The following is a 14155-nucleotide window of genomic DNA, read 5'->3' on the forward strand; positions in this document are numbered from 1 at the left end:
AGGCTTTTTCCTCCTTACAAGGGAGGTAGCCAAAAAGGAAAAGGCACAATCATTCCCACCCATTCCATCCCTGAATACACTCCACTCCCCTCCACCCTCCCTCTCATCTTAGCACCTCCTGGATGATGGGTCATCCCTGCAACTTGTCCACTGCCCTGGGTCAGAAGCAGTGTCACAAAACAGCACATCCACAGGAACGCCACTTCATTAAATCGGCGATCCCCTCTCTCCGTCCCCCCATGCATAAAGGGGAAGATGGGGAGAAATCCCTTGCTCACACATACTACGTCCCCACCTCCCCCCACCCATTGCACCTCATGCATCACATCACCCATATACAACCATTCTCCCGTCTTCTGTCCTCTCCCGTCCTTCAACAGACATTCCCCCCTTTCCCAAAGCCCCCTTCACCCCATCCATCCACCTCATCCTAGGACGTCCCTTCATGTTCACTCCCTCCACATCTGCCTTCCATATCTTAGTCTTTCTTCACTCATTCTTTCCATGTGTCCAAACCATCCTAATACTCTTTCATCAACCCTATCTCCCAACTCCCTTTCCACCCGTTCTCCTCACCACCTCATTTCTCACTATCCAGTCTAGTAACCCCCATCACTTCTCAGACACCTCATCTCAAACACATTCAAACTCCTTCTCTCTTCCTCTTATGTTCCATGTTTCTGCCCCATACAGTGCTGTAGGCACAATCACTCCTTCATATAGTCTCCTCTTAGCATCCATTCCCAAATGTCTATTCCTCATTACATTTTTTAATCCAAGGCACTTACTCGCTTCTCTCAATCTACATTCTATCTCCACTTTCACTCCACCTTTTCCTGCCACATTTGCACCCAAGTATCTAAAACTATTCACTTCCTCCAGTTGCTCTCCCTTAATGCTCACTTCCAGACTACTGCCACTTTTGCCCCTTGTACATCATCACCTTACTTCACCCACATTTATCTTCAGCTTTCTTCTTTCACACTCCCAAACTGTCACCAACTTCCTCAATCACTCCTCCAATCCTGCCACAAGCGCAGTGTCGTCTGCAAACAGCTGGCTCACCTCCCACTTCATTTTCTTTAACCAACTCCAATCCCTGACCCACTACCCTTGCATTTACCTCTCGCACTACCCCATCCATGTATACATTGAACAGCCAGGGCTACATAACTCAGCCAGGGCTACATAACTCATCCGTGACAAAGTCCCACCTTTACCTCTAACCACTCGCTCTCCATTTCTAATCCTGACAAGCTCTTCTACTCATAAAAACTCTTGACAGCTCCTAGAAGCTTTCCTCCTATCCCGTATATCTGCAAAACCTCCCACAGTGCCTTTCTGTCTACCCTGTCATAAGCCTTTTCCAGGTCCATAAAGGCCCAAAATACATCCTTTCCCTTTTCTATAGCTTTCTCACATCTGTCTTACCACAAAAATCTGATCTACACAACCCCTTTCAGTCCTAAATCCACACTGTTCCTCACCAATTACTCCCTCTGTTCCTCTCCTAATCCTCTCAATCAAGATCCTCCTATAAGCCTTCCCAACTACACTTAAGCTAATCCCTCTGAAACTACTACATTCACACTTGTCCCATTTTCCCTTGTAAAGTGGAACTATACAGCAGTCCTCCAGCACTCTACCCTCTCTCCAGCAAACATTAAATAACCTCACCAGCCAGTCCACCATCACTACCTCCTTTTTTTTTAGACATTCTGCATGGCATCCATCCTGACCAGGTGCCTTACCTGCTTTCATCATAACTGCCTTCACTTCATCCTTCCTTATTTCTCCTCCATTTTCCTCACTCATCACTCATTTTCTTAGCATTTCCCACTGCAGCTATCTTTCCCTTCCTATCCTCCTTCACATTTAGCAACTCCCTAAAATATTCTGCCCATCTTCCCCTTACTGCCTTCTCTTCCATCATCATCTCTCCATCTGCACCTTTTACCTTTTCTTCTCTACTTGATGCAATACCCTATTATAGGAGACATCCCAACACCTCTTCAACAGCTAGGACAAATTGTGCAGTACAGGTAAACGTCGACTTACGATGGCATTAGGTTTCGATAGAGCCATCGTAAGACGATTTCATCGTAAGTCGATCCCCAATTTGTGTATCACTGTTCCGTGGTCACTGTACCTAGCCTACCTGTATATTAACCACCAGAGATACTGAATATAGCCTATTAAACATGTACAGTAGTTTATTTAATTATTTTTATCCTTTTTACCATATTCAAACACTATAATACGTATTTTCAGTACGGGACTTAAATCTCGCGGGCAGCAGCCAATGCCAGCCGTACGACGTGACGTAATAATACTCGCATCATAAAATACAGTCACCGCTTATATCGATCGTTCTCTCTTTCACCCGCGAAGGCACATTTGAGAGAATGTAAAAACACAGGGGCGACTACAATAAATATAATCAAGACGCCGATATGGCAGCGTCGCGAATCCACTTGCTCCTCATGACGCCTACGTGTGCGGCACCGTATGGAAGGGGTTAAATTATCATATCGTCGTCGTCGTCGTCGTCATCGTAAAGTCGAACAATCGTAAGTCGCGGCCATCGTAAGTCGACGTTTACCTGTATACCAGCATTGCCTTTCCATGCAGATTTCAGACTTGTTTCATACATTTTCCACCATACATGTAGCTCCCCTTCCCGCGAAATACAACTAGGTAAATATACGGTGGGGTTTACAAGATTAGAGGAACAAGGTGAGAAGAGTGTGAGTGGAAAGGGATCAGGCAGATAGGGTTGAAAGATTGTGATTGTTTAGGCACATGGAAAGAAGCAAAGGATTAACCAAGTGGAAAGTAGGTGGATGGAATGAACTCTAGGGGATGACCAAGAAAAAAATGGATGGATGGAGTGAAAGGTGCTTTGAGGAAGAGGGGAATGTCAAGTAGGGAATGGGAAAAGGCATGGGAAAAGGCATGGGACAAGTGCGAGTGGAGAACGGTTGTGTATGGATGATATTCTGACAGCAAAAGGATTTCTTGGTCTATTTTCCGCAGGAGACAAGAAGAGGGTCACCATGTAAGAGATGCTACCCTACTGTGGATATGCTGCATCTTGCTGCTCTGCTTCCAACTCCAGCAGTGGGAAGGAGACAAGGATGACTTCATCCATGGAACCAAGATGCAATACAATAGGTGATTGATGGGCGTGGAATAGGGTTACCTCCCTTCAGCATGAAGCCCTCTGTTTATATATAGCCATACAATCTAGATTAAACTACTGATGAGGTACAAAAGCTGCATCATTCTCTAGGGGAGATTGTAGTCTTACAATGACAAGGCAGAACACTTGTGTATGGCCAAGTGTCCTATTCCATGATCATGTCCACCCTTCTGGGGTTTTCAGTACTTTTATTTAGACATACCAAGGGCTTTTCCCTTTACATGGGAGGTTGCCAAAATGGAGTAAATCCACTCCCACCCATTTCATCCCCATATACCCCACTCCCATTCACCATCCCTCCCTCTTTCTCTGCTGCTCCTGAATGATGGGTCACCCCTGCACCTCACCCACTGCCCTAAGCCAGAAGTAATGCAGCAAGACAGCACATCCACAGCAAGGGCGCTTCACCCCCCCCCCTCTCCATCCCTCCATGCAGAAAAAGATTGGGAGAAATCCTTCGTGTTTACTTCTTGCACCATCCCATTATGTATAAATTGCACAGCATGGTGACAAGACATCCCTGACAAAGTCTCACCTTTGCCTCAAACCACTCGCTCTCTCCATTTCCAATTCTAACTGGCTCTACTAAAATACCTACCAGTGCCTTACTGTATACCTAGTCTTGAGCCTTTTCCAAATCCACAAAAAAAAAAAAAAAAAATTAACAAGCTCTCAAATACGTGCCTATCACAAGTCTAATCCACCCAGCCCCTACCCATCTTAAACCCACTGTTCCACCAATTATTAACTGTTCCTCTCCTAATCCTCTTAATCAAAACCCTCCCAACTACTCGTTTGTCCCCCTTTCCTTTGTAAAGGGGGATGATGTATGCACTTCTACAGTCCTCTAGCACTAACCTATTAGAGGAACATTAAACCTCACCAGCCAGTCCATCATCACTGTACCTCCCTTTTTACACACTCTCGACACCTTTCTAACCCAGGTGCCTCACCTACTTGTTTTAATAACCACTTTCATTTCATCTTATTTCTCCATTTTCCTCATTCACTCATTTTCTTAGCACTTCCCACTGCAACTACCTTTCCCTCCCTATCCTCCTTCACATTTAATACATATATACCAAGGCTTTTTCCCCCTTACAAGGGAGGTAGCCAAAAAGGCATAAAATTCCCACCCATTCCATCCCTCAATACACTCCACTCCCCTCCACCCTCCCTCCCATCTTAGCACCTCCTGGATGAAGGGTCATCCCTGCACATTGTCCACTGCCCTGGGTCAGACGCACATCCAAAGCAAGGCCGCTTCATTAAATCGGCGACCTCCCCTCTCCGTCCCCCCATGCATAAAAGGAGAAGATAGGGAGAAATCCCTTCGGGCTGCATCAAATTTTGCTCACATGCTCACACATACTCCCTCATCCCCCATCCCCCCACCCATTCCACCTCATGTATCAACATCCATATACAACCATTCTCCATACATCCCTGTCTTCTGTCCTCTCCCATCCTTCAACAGACATTCCCCTCTTCCCCAAAGCCCCCTTCACCCCATCCATCCATCTCATCCTAGGACGTCCCCTCATGTTCACTACCTCCACATCTGCCTTCCATACCTCTTTTACCAGTCTTTCTTCACACACTTTCCATGCGTCCAAACCATCCTAATACTCTTTCATCAACCCTATCTCCCAACTCCCTTTCCACCCCTGTTCTCCTCCTCACCTCCTCATTTCTCACTATCTAGCCTAGTAACCCCCATCATACTTCTCAGACACCATGTCAAACAAATTCCTTCTCTCTTCCTCTTATGTTCCATGTTTCTGCTCCATACAGTGCTGTTGGCACTTTAACTCGCTAAAATACTGCCCATTTTCCTCTTACTGTCACGTCTTCCATTATCTCTCCATCTGCACCTTTTACCTTTTCTATACTTGATTCACCTCAATTTCCTTCCAAAATGTCTTGCTTTCAAAATTCTGTCACTTCATTTCACATCTGCTCTCCATTTTGCCTCTTATCTCTTGCTTTGCTTCTCTTTACTTTGTACCTCATGATTCTCTCATCCAATTGAACCAATCTGAATGCTTGTTTCTCCTCTTCTACAACCTTTTTTGCTTCATCGCACCACTCCCTACCCTTCCTTCTATTTCCTCTCCTTGTTCTTTACACCATCTTTGAACACCTTCCAACTCCCTCCTTGAACCATCCCTATTCATTCTCCACTCCTAGTTCTACTCTATCCTTCACTCCCTCCCACTCTTATCTCAGCTTCTTGTACTTATTTAAAGAGTTTACTCTAAGCACTTTCCTACCTTCTGTCCTTTTCCTTTTCCTCCATGTATTCTCCACTAAACTTTCCTTAAAAAAAAAAAAATTACATTCCCTTACTCTCCCCTAAGAGCATGTACATCCAGAACTTCCCATTATCCTGATTACCACCATATAGTCCATTAAAGCCCTACCACCCTTCTATCCACCCTCTCCCACATGTACTTATGCTCAACTTCTGGACATCTCTCCACTACAGTTTTTACCCGAGACTCCAAACTTCCCAACCACTCAATCTATTGGTTTGTCTCCTACCCTAGCATAGAGATCTCCCAATACCACTATTCCATTTTCAGTTTTTTATTCACTACATATTTAGTAAAACTAATGGGCAATCATACAAGAAACATGTTTGACTTTTAGATATTTTTAGGCCAATATATCTGCCCAATTGACTAAACCTGGATTACATATGTAAAGAATAGTTGGACAATCTAAATTTGATGCCTCAAGGTACACGTTTTCCCACATACTTTGGCCTTGTTAATTAGCCCACATCTTTGCATGTGGTACATAGTTAAGACACCCATTTCCATGAGTAACCAAGATGAACAAAACTTGTGCCCACAATTCTTACCCTTGCAGTTGTTTCCGTCCAGGATTGTCATACCACTAGGACAACGGCAAGCGAAGCCCAAAGTTCCAGGAGACAAAAGGCACAGATGTGAACAGAAACTGGCACCACAAGGGTTAAAAACCTAAAAGAACGAGATAGATCAAATTTACACTGGGTCTAAGTACATACATACATATACCAAGGCTTTTTCCCCCCTTACTAGGGAGGTAGCCAAAAAGGATAAGGTACAAAATCATTCCCACCCATTCCATCCCTGAAAACACTCCACACCCCTCCACCCTCCCTCCCATCTTAGCACCTCCTGGATGACGGGTCATCCCTGCACCTTGTCCACTGCCCTGGGTCAGAAGCAGTGTCGCAAGACAGCACATCCACAGCAAGGCCGCTTCATTAAATCGGCGACCCCTCCTCTCCGTCCCCCCCATATAAAGGAGAGGACGGGGAGAAATCCCTTCGGGCTGCATCAAAATTTTGCTCGCACACACTACCTCACCCCCCATCCCCCCATCCATTCCACCTCGTGCATCACAACATCTTCCATATACAACCATTCTCCATTCTCCATTCACCCCTGTCTTCTGTCCTCTCCCGTCCTTCCTCAACAGACATTCCCCTCTTCCCCAAAGCTCCCTTCACCCCATCCATCCATCTCATCCTAGGACGTCCCCTCATGTTCACTCCCTCCACATCTGCCTTCCATACCTCCTTTACTAGTCTTCCTTCACTCATTCTTTCCATGTGTCCAAACCATCCTAATACTCTTTCATCAACCCTATCTCCCGACTCCCTTTCCACCCCTGTTCTCCTCCTCACCTCCTCATTTCTCACTCTATCTAGCCTAGTAACCCCCATCATACTTCTCAGACACTTCATCTCAAACACATTCAAGCTCCTTCTCTCTTCCTCTTATGTTCCATGTTTCTGCTCCATACAGTGCTGTTGGCACAATCACTCCTTCATATAGTCTCCTCTTAGCATCCATTCCCAAATGTCTATTCTTCATTACACTTTTTATTCCACCAAGGCATTTACTCGCTTCTCTCAATCTACATTCTACCTCCACCTTTACTCCACCTTTTCCTGCCACATTTGCACCCAAGTATCTAAAACTATCCACTTCCTCTCCCTTAATGCTCACTTCCAGATTACTGCCACTTTCATCCCTTGTACATCTCATCACCAACTTCCTCAATCCCTCCTCCGATCCAGCCACAAGCGCAGTGTCGTCCGCAAACAACATCTGGCTCACCTCCCACTTTTCTCCATTTTCTTTAACCATCTCCAATCCCTGACCCACTACCCTTGCATTTACCTCTCGCACTACCCCATCCATGTATAAGTTGAACAGCCAGGGTGACATAATGCATCCTTGACGAAGTCCCACCTTTACCTCAAACCACTCGCTCTCTCCATACACACATTTTATAACATACCTGTGGCCATGGCCTTACCTGCTCATTAAGGGCTGGATGGTATACATAGATTCCATGTGCTACAGTATTGTCAAATTTTTTCAATTCTATTTTATTTTTCCCTGTCCTCTTGTTGGCAGCCATGATTGCCTCCTTGTCAAGGTCACTCCAATAGACAGTGTCCTCCCATACAGACAGCGAATATGGTTGTTCCATTGCCGTCTCTGGAAGGTGCTGCAAAAAAACATTACATTTTAAAGTCAGATTCTACACATGATCTTCACTAGAGAAATTTAAGAAAACTATTACAGGTTTTCCAAATACTTCTTACACCTATTCCAGTGACTACTCCAGACAAATGTGTTAAAGTTGTGAAGGATACTGAGGGAGATTTTTTTTTTTGCCACAGAAGTAAGCAAAGGTGTGTAATGCCAAAACTTTCCCCTTTGCCACAACATTAGATGCCCTTTTTTTTTTTAACCATTCAACCAAGTATTTTATCACCAAGGCTGACTGACAAATGAGAAGTAAAAGTTCAGTTTCCAACTTAGCAAAGCTAAAATGGGTCCTTATTGGTTAACTACATTTAAATTTTACCTTCAGGTCATCTCCATCATAATCTACATGTTCGGCAGTATCCTTGCTTGCATCAAACCAGTAAACTCTGCGTGCAGCCGTGTCCAAGGCAAGGCCACTGGGGCACCCAATTTCTCTCTTCACTAGTACCTTACGATCTGATCCATCCAATCCTGCCCGTTCTATTTGTTTGTTAACAATGTCTGTCCAGAACACATAGCTGTGAAGAGCCAAATCCATTCATAATTTTGCAATTTGAACTAAATATTCATTTTAGGAATCATGGCAATATCTAGCACATTCACATTTCATATTTTGTATTATGAAGTCTTTATGGATTTGGAAAGATGGACAGGAAGGCACTGTGGGAGGTTTTGCAAATATAGGGGACTGGAGGAAAGCTATTAAGGGCAGTCTAGTTTTTCTAGTAGTAGAGCATGTGAGAATTGGAAGTGGAGAGAGTGGTTCAAGGTAAAGGCTGTAAAAATACGTAGGGAAGAAAAAAGTAAAGAGAAAGACCAATTTAAAGATCAACCAAAGTTATTCTATAGACATGTAAATGGGAAACTAAAACAAGCAGGAAGTGATGAAAATGCGCCAAGGGAACAATGCACAGAAGATGCTGAAATGGCAGAAGTTATGTGCAAACATTTTAAGCAAATTCTAAGAAAATACAAGTTGAAGTGAATCCCCATGAAGGAAAGAAAACCAAAGTAATGGATCACAATGAACCTATGTCAGAAAATCACAGGGCCCGGATGGAATAAACTAGATATTAAAAGAAGGTAAAAAACTGGTAGAAAAAATACACTTGTTGCTCGCTCAAAGAAGGGAGAGGCCAGAAGACAAAATGATGATGTACCAATTTATAAAGGAGGAAATAAAGATAAATTAGACTGGTTTCCCTTACAAGCACAGTAGCTAAAACCTGCAAAAAAAATTTAAAGTAGATGGACAAAACATCTGGGATATAATAAATTAGAATTCAGATTTAGACAGGGAAGATCATGCATCACAAGTTTGATCTGCTTTTACTCAAGACTACTAGATATAATACAGGAAAAGAACAGACAGGCTGATTGCGCTTTCCTAGATCTACAAGAATCTTGACAAAGTCCCTCACAAAAGACTATCAAGAAAGCTGGAAACAATAGGAGGGATACAAGGGAAACTACTGAAGTGGATTGAAGACTTTGCATGAAAATAATGAGAGTAGTGCTCAGATAAGTCTTCTACTTGGAAAGAGGTAATCAGTGGAGTCCCACAAGGATCAGTGCTGGATCCAATATGGTTTGCCATTTATGTGAATGACATAGATAAGGAAGTGGAACTGTTATGAGCTTTGCAGATGATGCAAAACAAAAAGTACTTTAACTCCAAATCATTAGAAATCTAAAAGGGTTTGGGAATTGAGTCAGAAGTGGGAAATAGAAGTGCATAGAATGGGACTATTCTACAAAATAGACCTTTAAAAATTAAACCAAGGTCATATGATGGCAGAAGTGTTAAAAACAGCAAAGTTGGCAAAAAGTGAAAACTAAAATTATGGATAAAAGGAAATTAGTGACGAGGAAATTAGTGACGAGGAAATTAGTGACGAGGAAATTAGTGACGAGGAAATTAGTGACGAGGAAATTAGTGACGAGGAAATTAGTGACGAGGAAATTAGTGACAAGGAAATTAGTGACAAGGAAATTAGTGACAAGGAAATTAGTGACAAGGAAATTAGTGACAAGGAAATTAGTGACAAGGAAATTAGTGACAAGGAAATTAGTGACAAGGAAATTAGTGACAAGGAAATTAGTGACAAGGAAATTAGTGACAAGGAAATTAGTGACAAGGAAATTAGTGACAAGGAAATTAGTGACAAGGAAATTAGTGACAAGGAAATTAGTGACAAGGAAATTAGTGACAAGGAAATTAGAGACAAGGAAATTAGTGACAAGGAAATTAGTGACAAGGAAATTAGTGACAAGGAAATTAGTGACAAGGAAATTAGTGACAAGGAAATTAGTGACAAGGAAATTAGTGACAAGGAAATTAGTGACAAGGAAATTAGTGACAAGGAAATTAGTGACAAGGAAATTAGTGACAAGGAAATTAGTGACAAGGAAATTAGTGACAAGGAAATTAGTGACAAGGAAATTAGTGACAAGGAAATTAGTGACAAGGAAATTAGTGACAAGGAAATTAGTGACAAGGAAATTAGTGACAAGGAAATTAGTGACAAGGAAATTAGTGACAAGGAAATTAGTGACAAAGAAAAAAAGACCCTAAAAATGGAGCTAATGAAAAAACAAGAACAGTTTTTGGAGATTACTGGATGGCTGAGAAAGTAATTAAAAAAGAAAAAGCTGGAAACAAAATGAGAAAAAATAATTAAGTAACATATCACAGATTAAATGTAGATTGAGAGAAGCGAGTAAATGACTTGGTGGATTAAAAAGTGTAACTAGGAATAGAAATTTGGGAATGGATGCTACGAGGAGACTGTATGAAGGAGTGATTGTGCCAACAGCACTGTGTAGAGCAGAAACATGGAACATAAGATTTGATTTATGGAATTTTTGGCTCTAAGGCCAAGCGCCAGAGCCGGTAGGCCATTCAGTGCACATTTATCTTGTGGATAAAAAATTTAAAACAAACATTCACGAACACATCAACATACACTCACAAGCATTCATATACACAATTTTAAATTTCATAAAACAAATTTATGTCTTTTAAAAACTAAAACATTCTTCAAACGAGCTTCCCCTAAAATTTGTTTACAAGATAAATCTGTTAAAAAATTTGCCCTGCGCTTGTTAGAGAATGCAGGGCACTGAACTACAATGTGTTTGTTAAAATTACTTGGAAAGTGGGACATTGGGGGGCCAGCCTTTCTGCTCCACTTGCCATCAAAAATCTACGAGTGATATGGGAATGGCCAATTCTTAATCTTGTCGAGACAATACTTGGCCTTCTGTCCAAAGGAGGACACTTCCAAGGGTTCACCAAGGGGTGAATCTTAGTTTATAACTACCGTCCAGCCTTGTCCATTCTTCTTGCCACTTCCCCATTGTGTAACAATGAATCACTTCTTTGAAGTCCGTATGTGGGACTTTTCGGTCTGTTACATGGCTGAGCCTAGTGGCGGCTTTGGCTGCAGCATCGGCCTGTTCATTTCCAGATACCCACATGGGACAGCACCCAGCAAAAGTTTACTTTTATTTTCTTTCTGTTTATGAGAATTAACCAGTCCTGTATTTCTTGGATTAAAAAGTGAAGAGGCCTGCAGTTCAGCCGTAAAAACAGCTAAAATGGGGCAATTTTCGCTTTAAAACTTGGGATTTTGATCCATCTGTATAAATAAAAATTGCATCAGCATGTACTGATAAATGTTCTAAAAATTCACTTTTTAGCTCTACAGCACTTCTATTTTTCTTCTTTTTAAGAGGACATATTTCAGTGGGGCATCGGTTCCAAGGAGGGAATTTGGGAGGCGTGATCTCAGCAATTGTATTGGGAACAAGTCCTACCTTCTCTGTCCCAACTTCACATCTCGCTTCTAAAGGTTTTGGCAGAGTACTTTTCCTTGGAGCTCTGTCTACCGGCTGCTTTACAAATTTGAAGTTTGGATTCTGTTTGGATGTCAAGACCCCGAGATATATATCCAAGGCTTAATTCCTCCCTGCGAATATACAGGGGAGGAATTCCTGCGTCCACATACAAGCTATCCACTGGAGATGTTCTATAGGCTCCCGAACAGATCCGTAAAGCCATATTGTGGACTATATCAAGCTTCTTCAGTGAACTTTTACATGCCGACCCATAAATTTGACATCCGTAATCCATTTTGCTAAGGCACAATGTTTGGTAAAGCCTTATTAAAGTTACATGATCTGCTCCCCAGTTGAAACAAGACACTACCTTTAGTATATTAAGTTGCTGTTTAACAGTGTATACAACCTCGTTTATGTGATTTGTTTATGTCAACCTTTTATTCAAAACCAGACCCAAGTATTTTACTTTATCTTCATACGGTAATATGACACCCTCTAGGAATAGTGTTGGTATCTCTTCCTTGCGTCTTAGTCTGGAAAACCTTATGGTTTTGTTTTTTTCAGCAGAGAATCTGAAGCCCCTGCAATTAGCCCATGCTGTTGCTAAGTCAATAACCTCTTGAATCTTTTGGCCCGTTTCTAATGTTGTCTATTTGCTGCACACAATAGCGAAGTCATCAGCATAAGCCAAACCATAAACTCCTGTGGGAACTTGTTCTAATAAACTATTAATGGATATGCTGAACAGTGTAGGACTCGGAACACTTCCTTGGGGAATCCCTTCCTCTTGAAGATATGCACAAGAGAAAGAAGAGCCCACTCGGACTTTTAGATAACGGTCAGACAAGAAGTCCTTTAAACAATTCAATATATTACCCCCGATACCCCACTCTGCAACTTGCTTCAGAATGCCTCCCCGCCAAGTAGTATCGTAGGCATTTTTCAAGTCTAAAAACACACCAATGCTAGAGTTCTCAATTGCGAAAGCATTCTGAATCTCACGGGCGATAAAAAGTAAGGGGTCCAGAGTGCACTTATTTCTTCTAAATCCAAACTGTCTGTTAGATAGGAGATTTTTAGATTCTAAAAACCAAACACGTATTAACCATTCTTTCATAAATCTTACAAATGCAGCTTGTGAGAGCAATAGGTCTGTAACTTTGTGGGTCACGAGTCATTTCTTGCCTTTAAGATTCCTATGATGATTGAAGTCTTCCAAGATTTAGGAGAAGATCCAGAAGACCAAAATTTGTTCAGCACATTTAAAAGGAATTTCTTTGACGATATGGATAAGTGACCAACCATGGAATAAAGAATGGCATCCTCTCCAGGAGAGGTTGGGAAGGATAAAGATAAAGCATGATCCATTTCTTCCAAGGTGAAGAGAAGATTATATGCCTCAGAGTTCATATTGGTGGGAGGAATAATCGTGGTCTTGGCTCTAATTCTTCTGAAATTATCTGAATAATGTAGTGGGCTTGAAATATCAGCATAATGTCTTCCAAAAGCCTCTGCTACTTCTCTTATCTGATATAAAAGTCATTTATCTTCAGAATGGGTAAAGGAGATGGAGTAAACTTTCCTTTAATTTTCCAATCCTATTCCATACTAAGGTAGGGGAAGAGTCATATTTCAATTCGCTAATATATTTAATGAAGGATTCCCTCCTCGCTTTCTTTAAGATTTTCTTCTGCTTTGCTCGAGCTCTTCTGTACGTTATCTTATTGACTAAACAAGGGTATCTCCGATATCTCTTAGAGCAAATTCTTGTAGTAATCTTTCTGCTTAAAACACATTCATCGTTCCACCAGGGGACTACTGGGCATTGAGGTTTACCAGCTGTCCTAGGAATGGAAGAGAAAGCACCAGAAAGTATCATGTCTACCAGGTAGTCATATGCATCAGAGTTACTACCAAAATCATTAGTCTTATACTTAATCTCTGGTTCTCCTAAATAATTCCCAATTAGCCTCTCCTGTCTTCCATTTAGGTAAGCAAGAGGAGGGAGTATTCTTTAAATATTTGATATGGATAGGTCAGTGGTCGCTAACGTGTAAATCTTCATCTATTGACCAACTGTAGTCTAATCTTAAGGATGATGAACAAATAGTTAGGTCTATAGCAGAACTCGAGTTGTGAAAGACATCAAACCTAGGTTTGGAACAGTCATTCATCAAAATGACATCGTTATTATCAATAAATTCTTCAATTATATTGCCCCAGGGGTCGCACCTTGATTCACCCCATAGGGGATGCTTGGCGTTAAAGTCACCCATTAGAATAAAAGGCTCAGGGAGCTGGTCAACCAAAGATTGTAGGTCATTTAACTCAAACTGACGGGGGTGGTTATATATGTCTACGAGTCGATCTTCCAGTTCAGGTTCCAAATACAAAAAACAAAGTGATCCATTTAGTGGTAAAGATTTGTACTGCACAAGCCTGCAACACCGAATGTAGGTGGACACTTCTGTGGTTTACAGATTTCTTAATGATACCAGTACCTCCATGGGTACGGCCCCCAATCATACGAGATCAGTAAAATTTATAATTAAGT

At 41.8% G+C, this 14155-nt stretch overlaps 1 protein-coding gene across 1 annotated transcript in view; it reads right to left on the minus strand.

The window, feature by feature from the left end:
* The window catches only part of LOC143020019 (vitellogenin receptor Yl-like), a 160885-nt gene that overhangs the window by 58108 nt on the left and 88622 nt on the right, over positions 1-14155 (minus strand). Inside the window, exons 12-14 of the mRNA XM_076176127.1 lie at positions 8078-8276; positions 7520-7714; positions 6069-6189 (exon numbers count right to left, since the gene is read on the minus strand). Of these exons, the coding sequence (XP_076032242.1) occupies positions 6069-6189; positions 7520-7714; positions 8078-8276 (515 nt within the window). The remainder of the gene's footprint in view (positions 1-6068; positions 6190-7519; positions 7715-8077; positions 8277-14155) is intronic.

This window comes from Oratosquilla oratoria, chromosome 38 (genome assembly GCF_046742065.1).
Source record: "Oratosquilla oratoria isolate Oo_2021 chromosome 38, ASM4674206v1, whole genome shotgun sequence".
NCBI lineage: Eukaryota > Metazoa > Arthropoda > Malacostraca > Stomatopoda > Squillidae > Oratosquilla > Oratosquilla oratoria.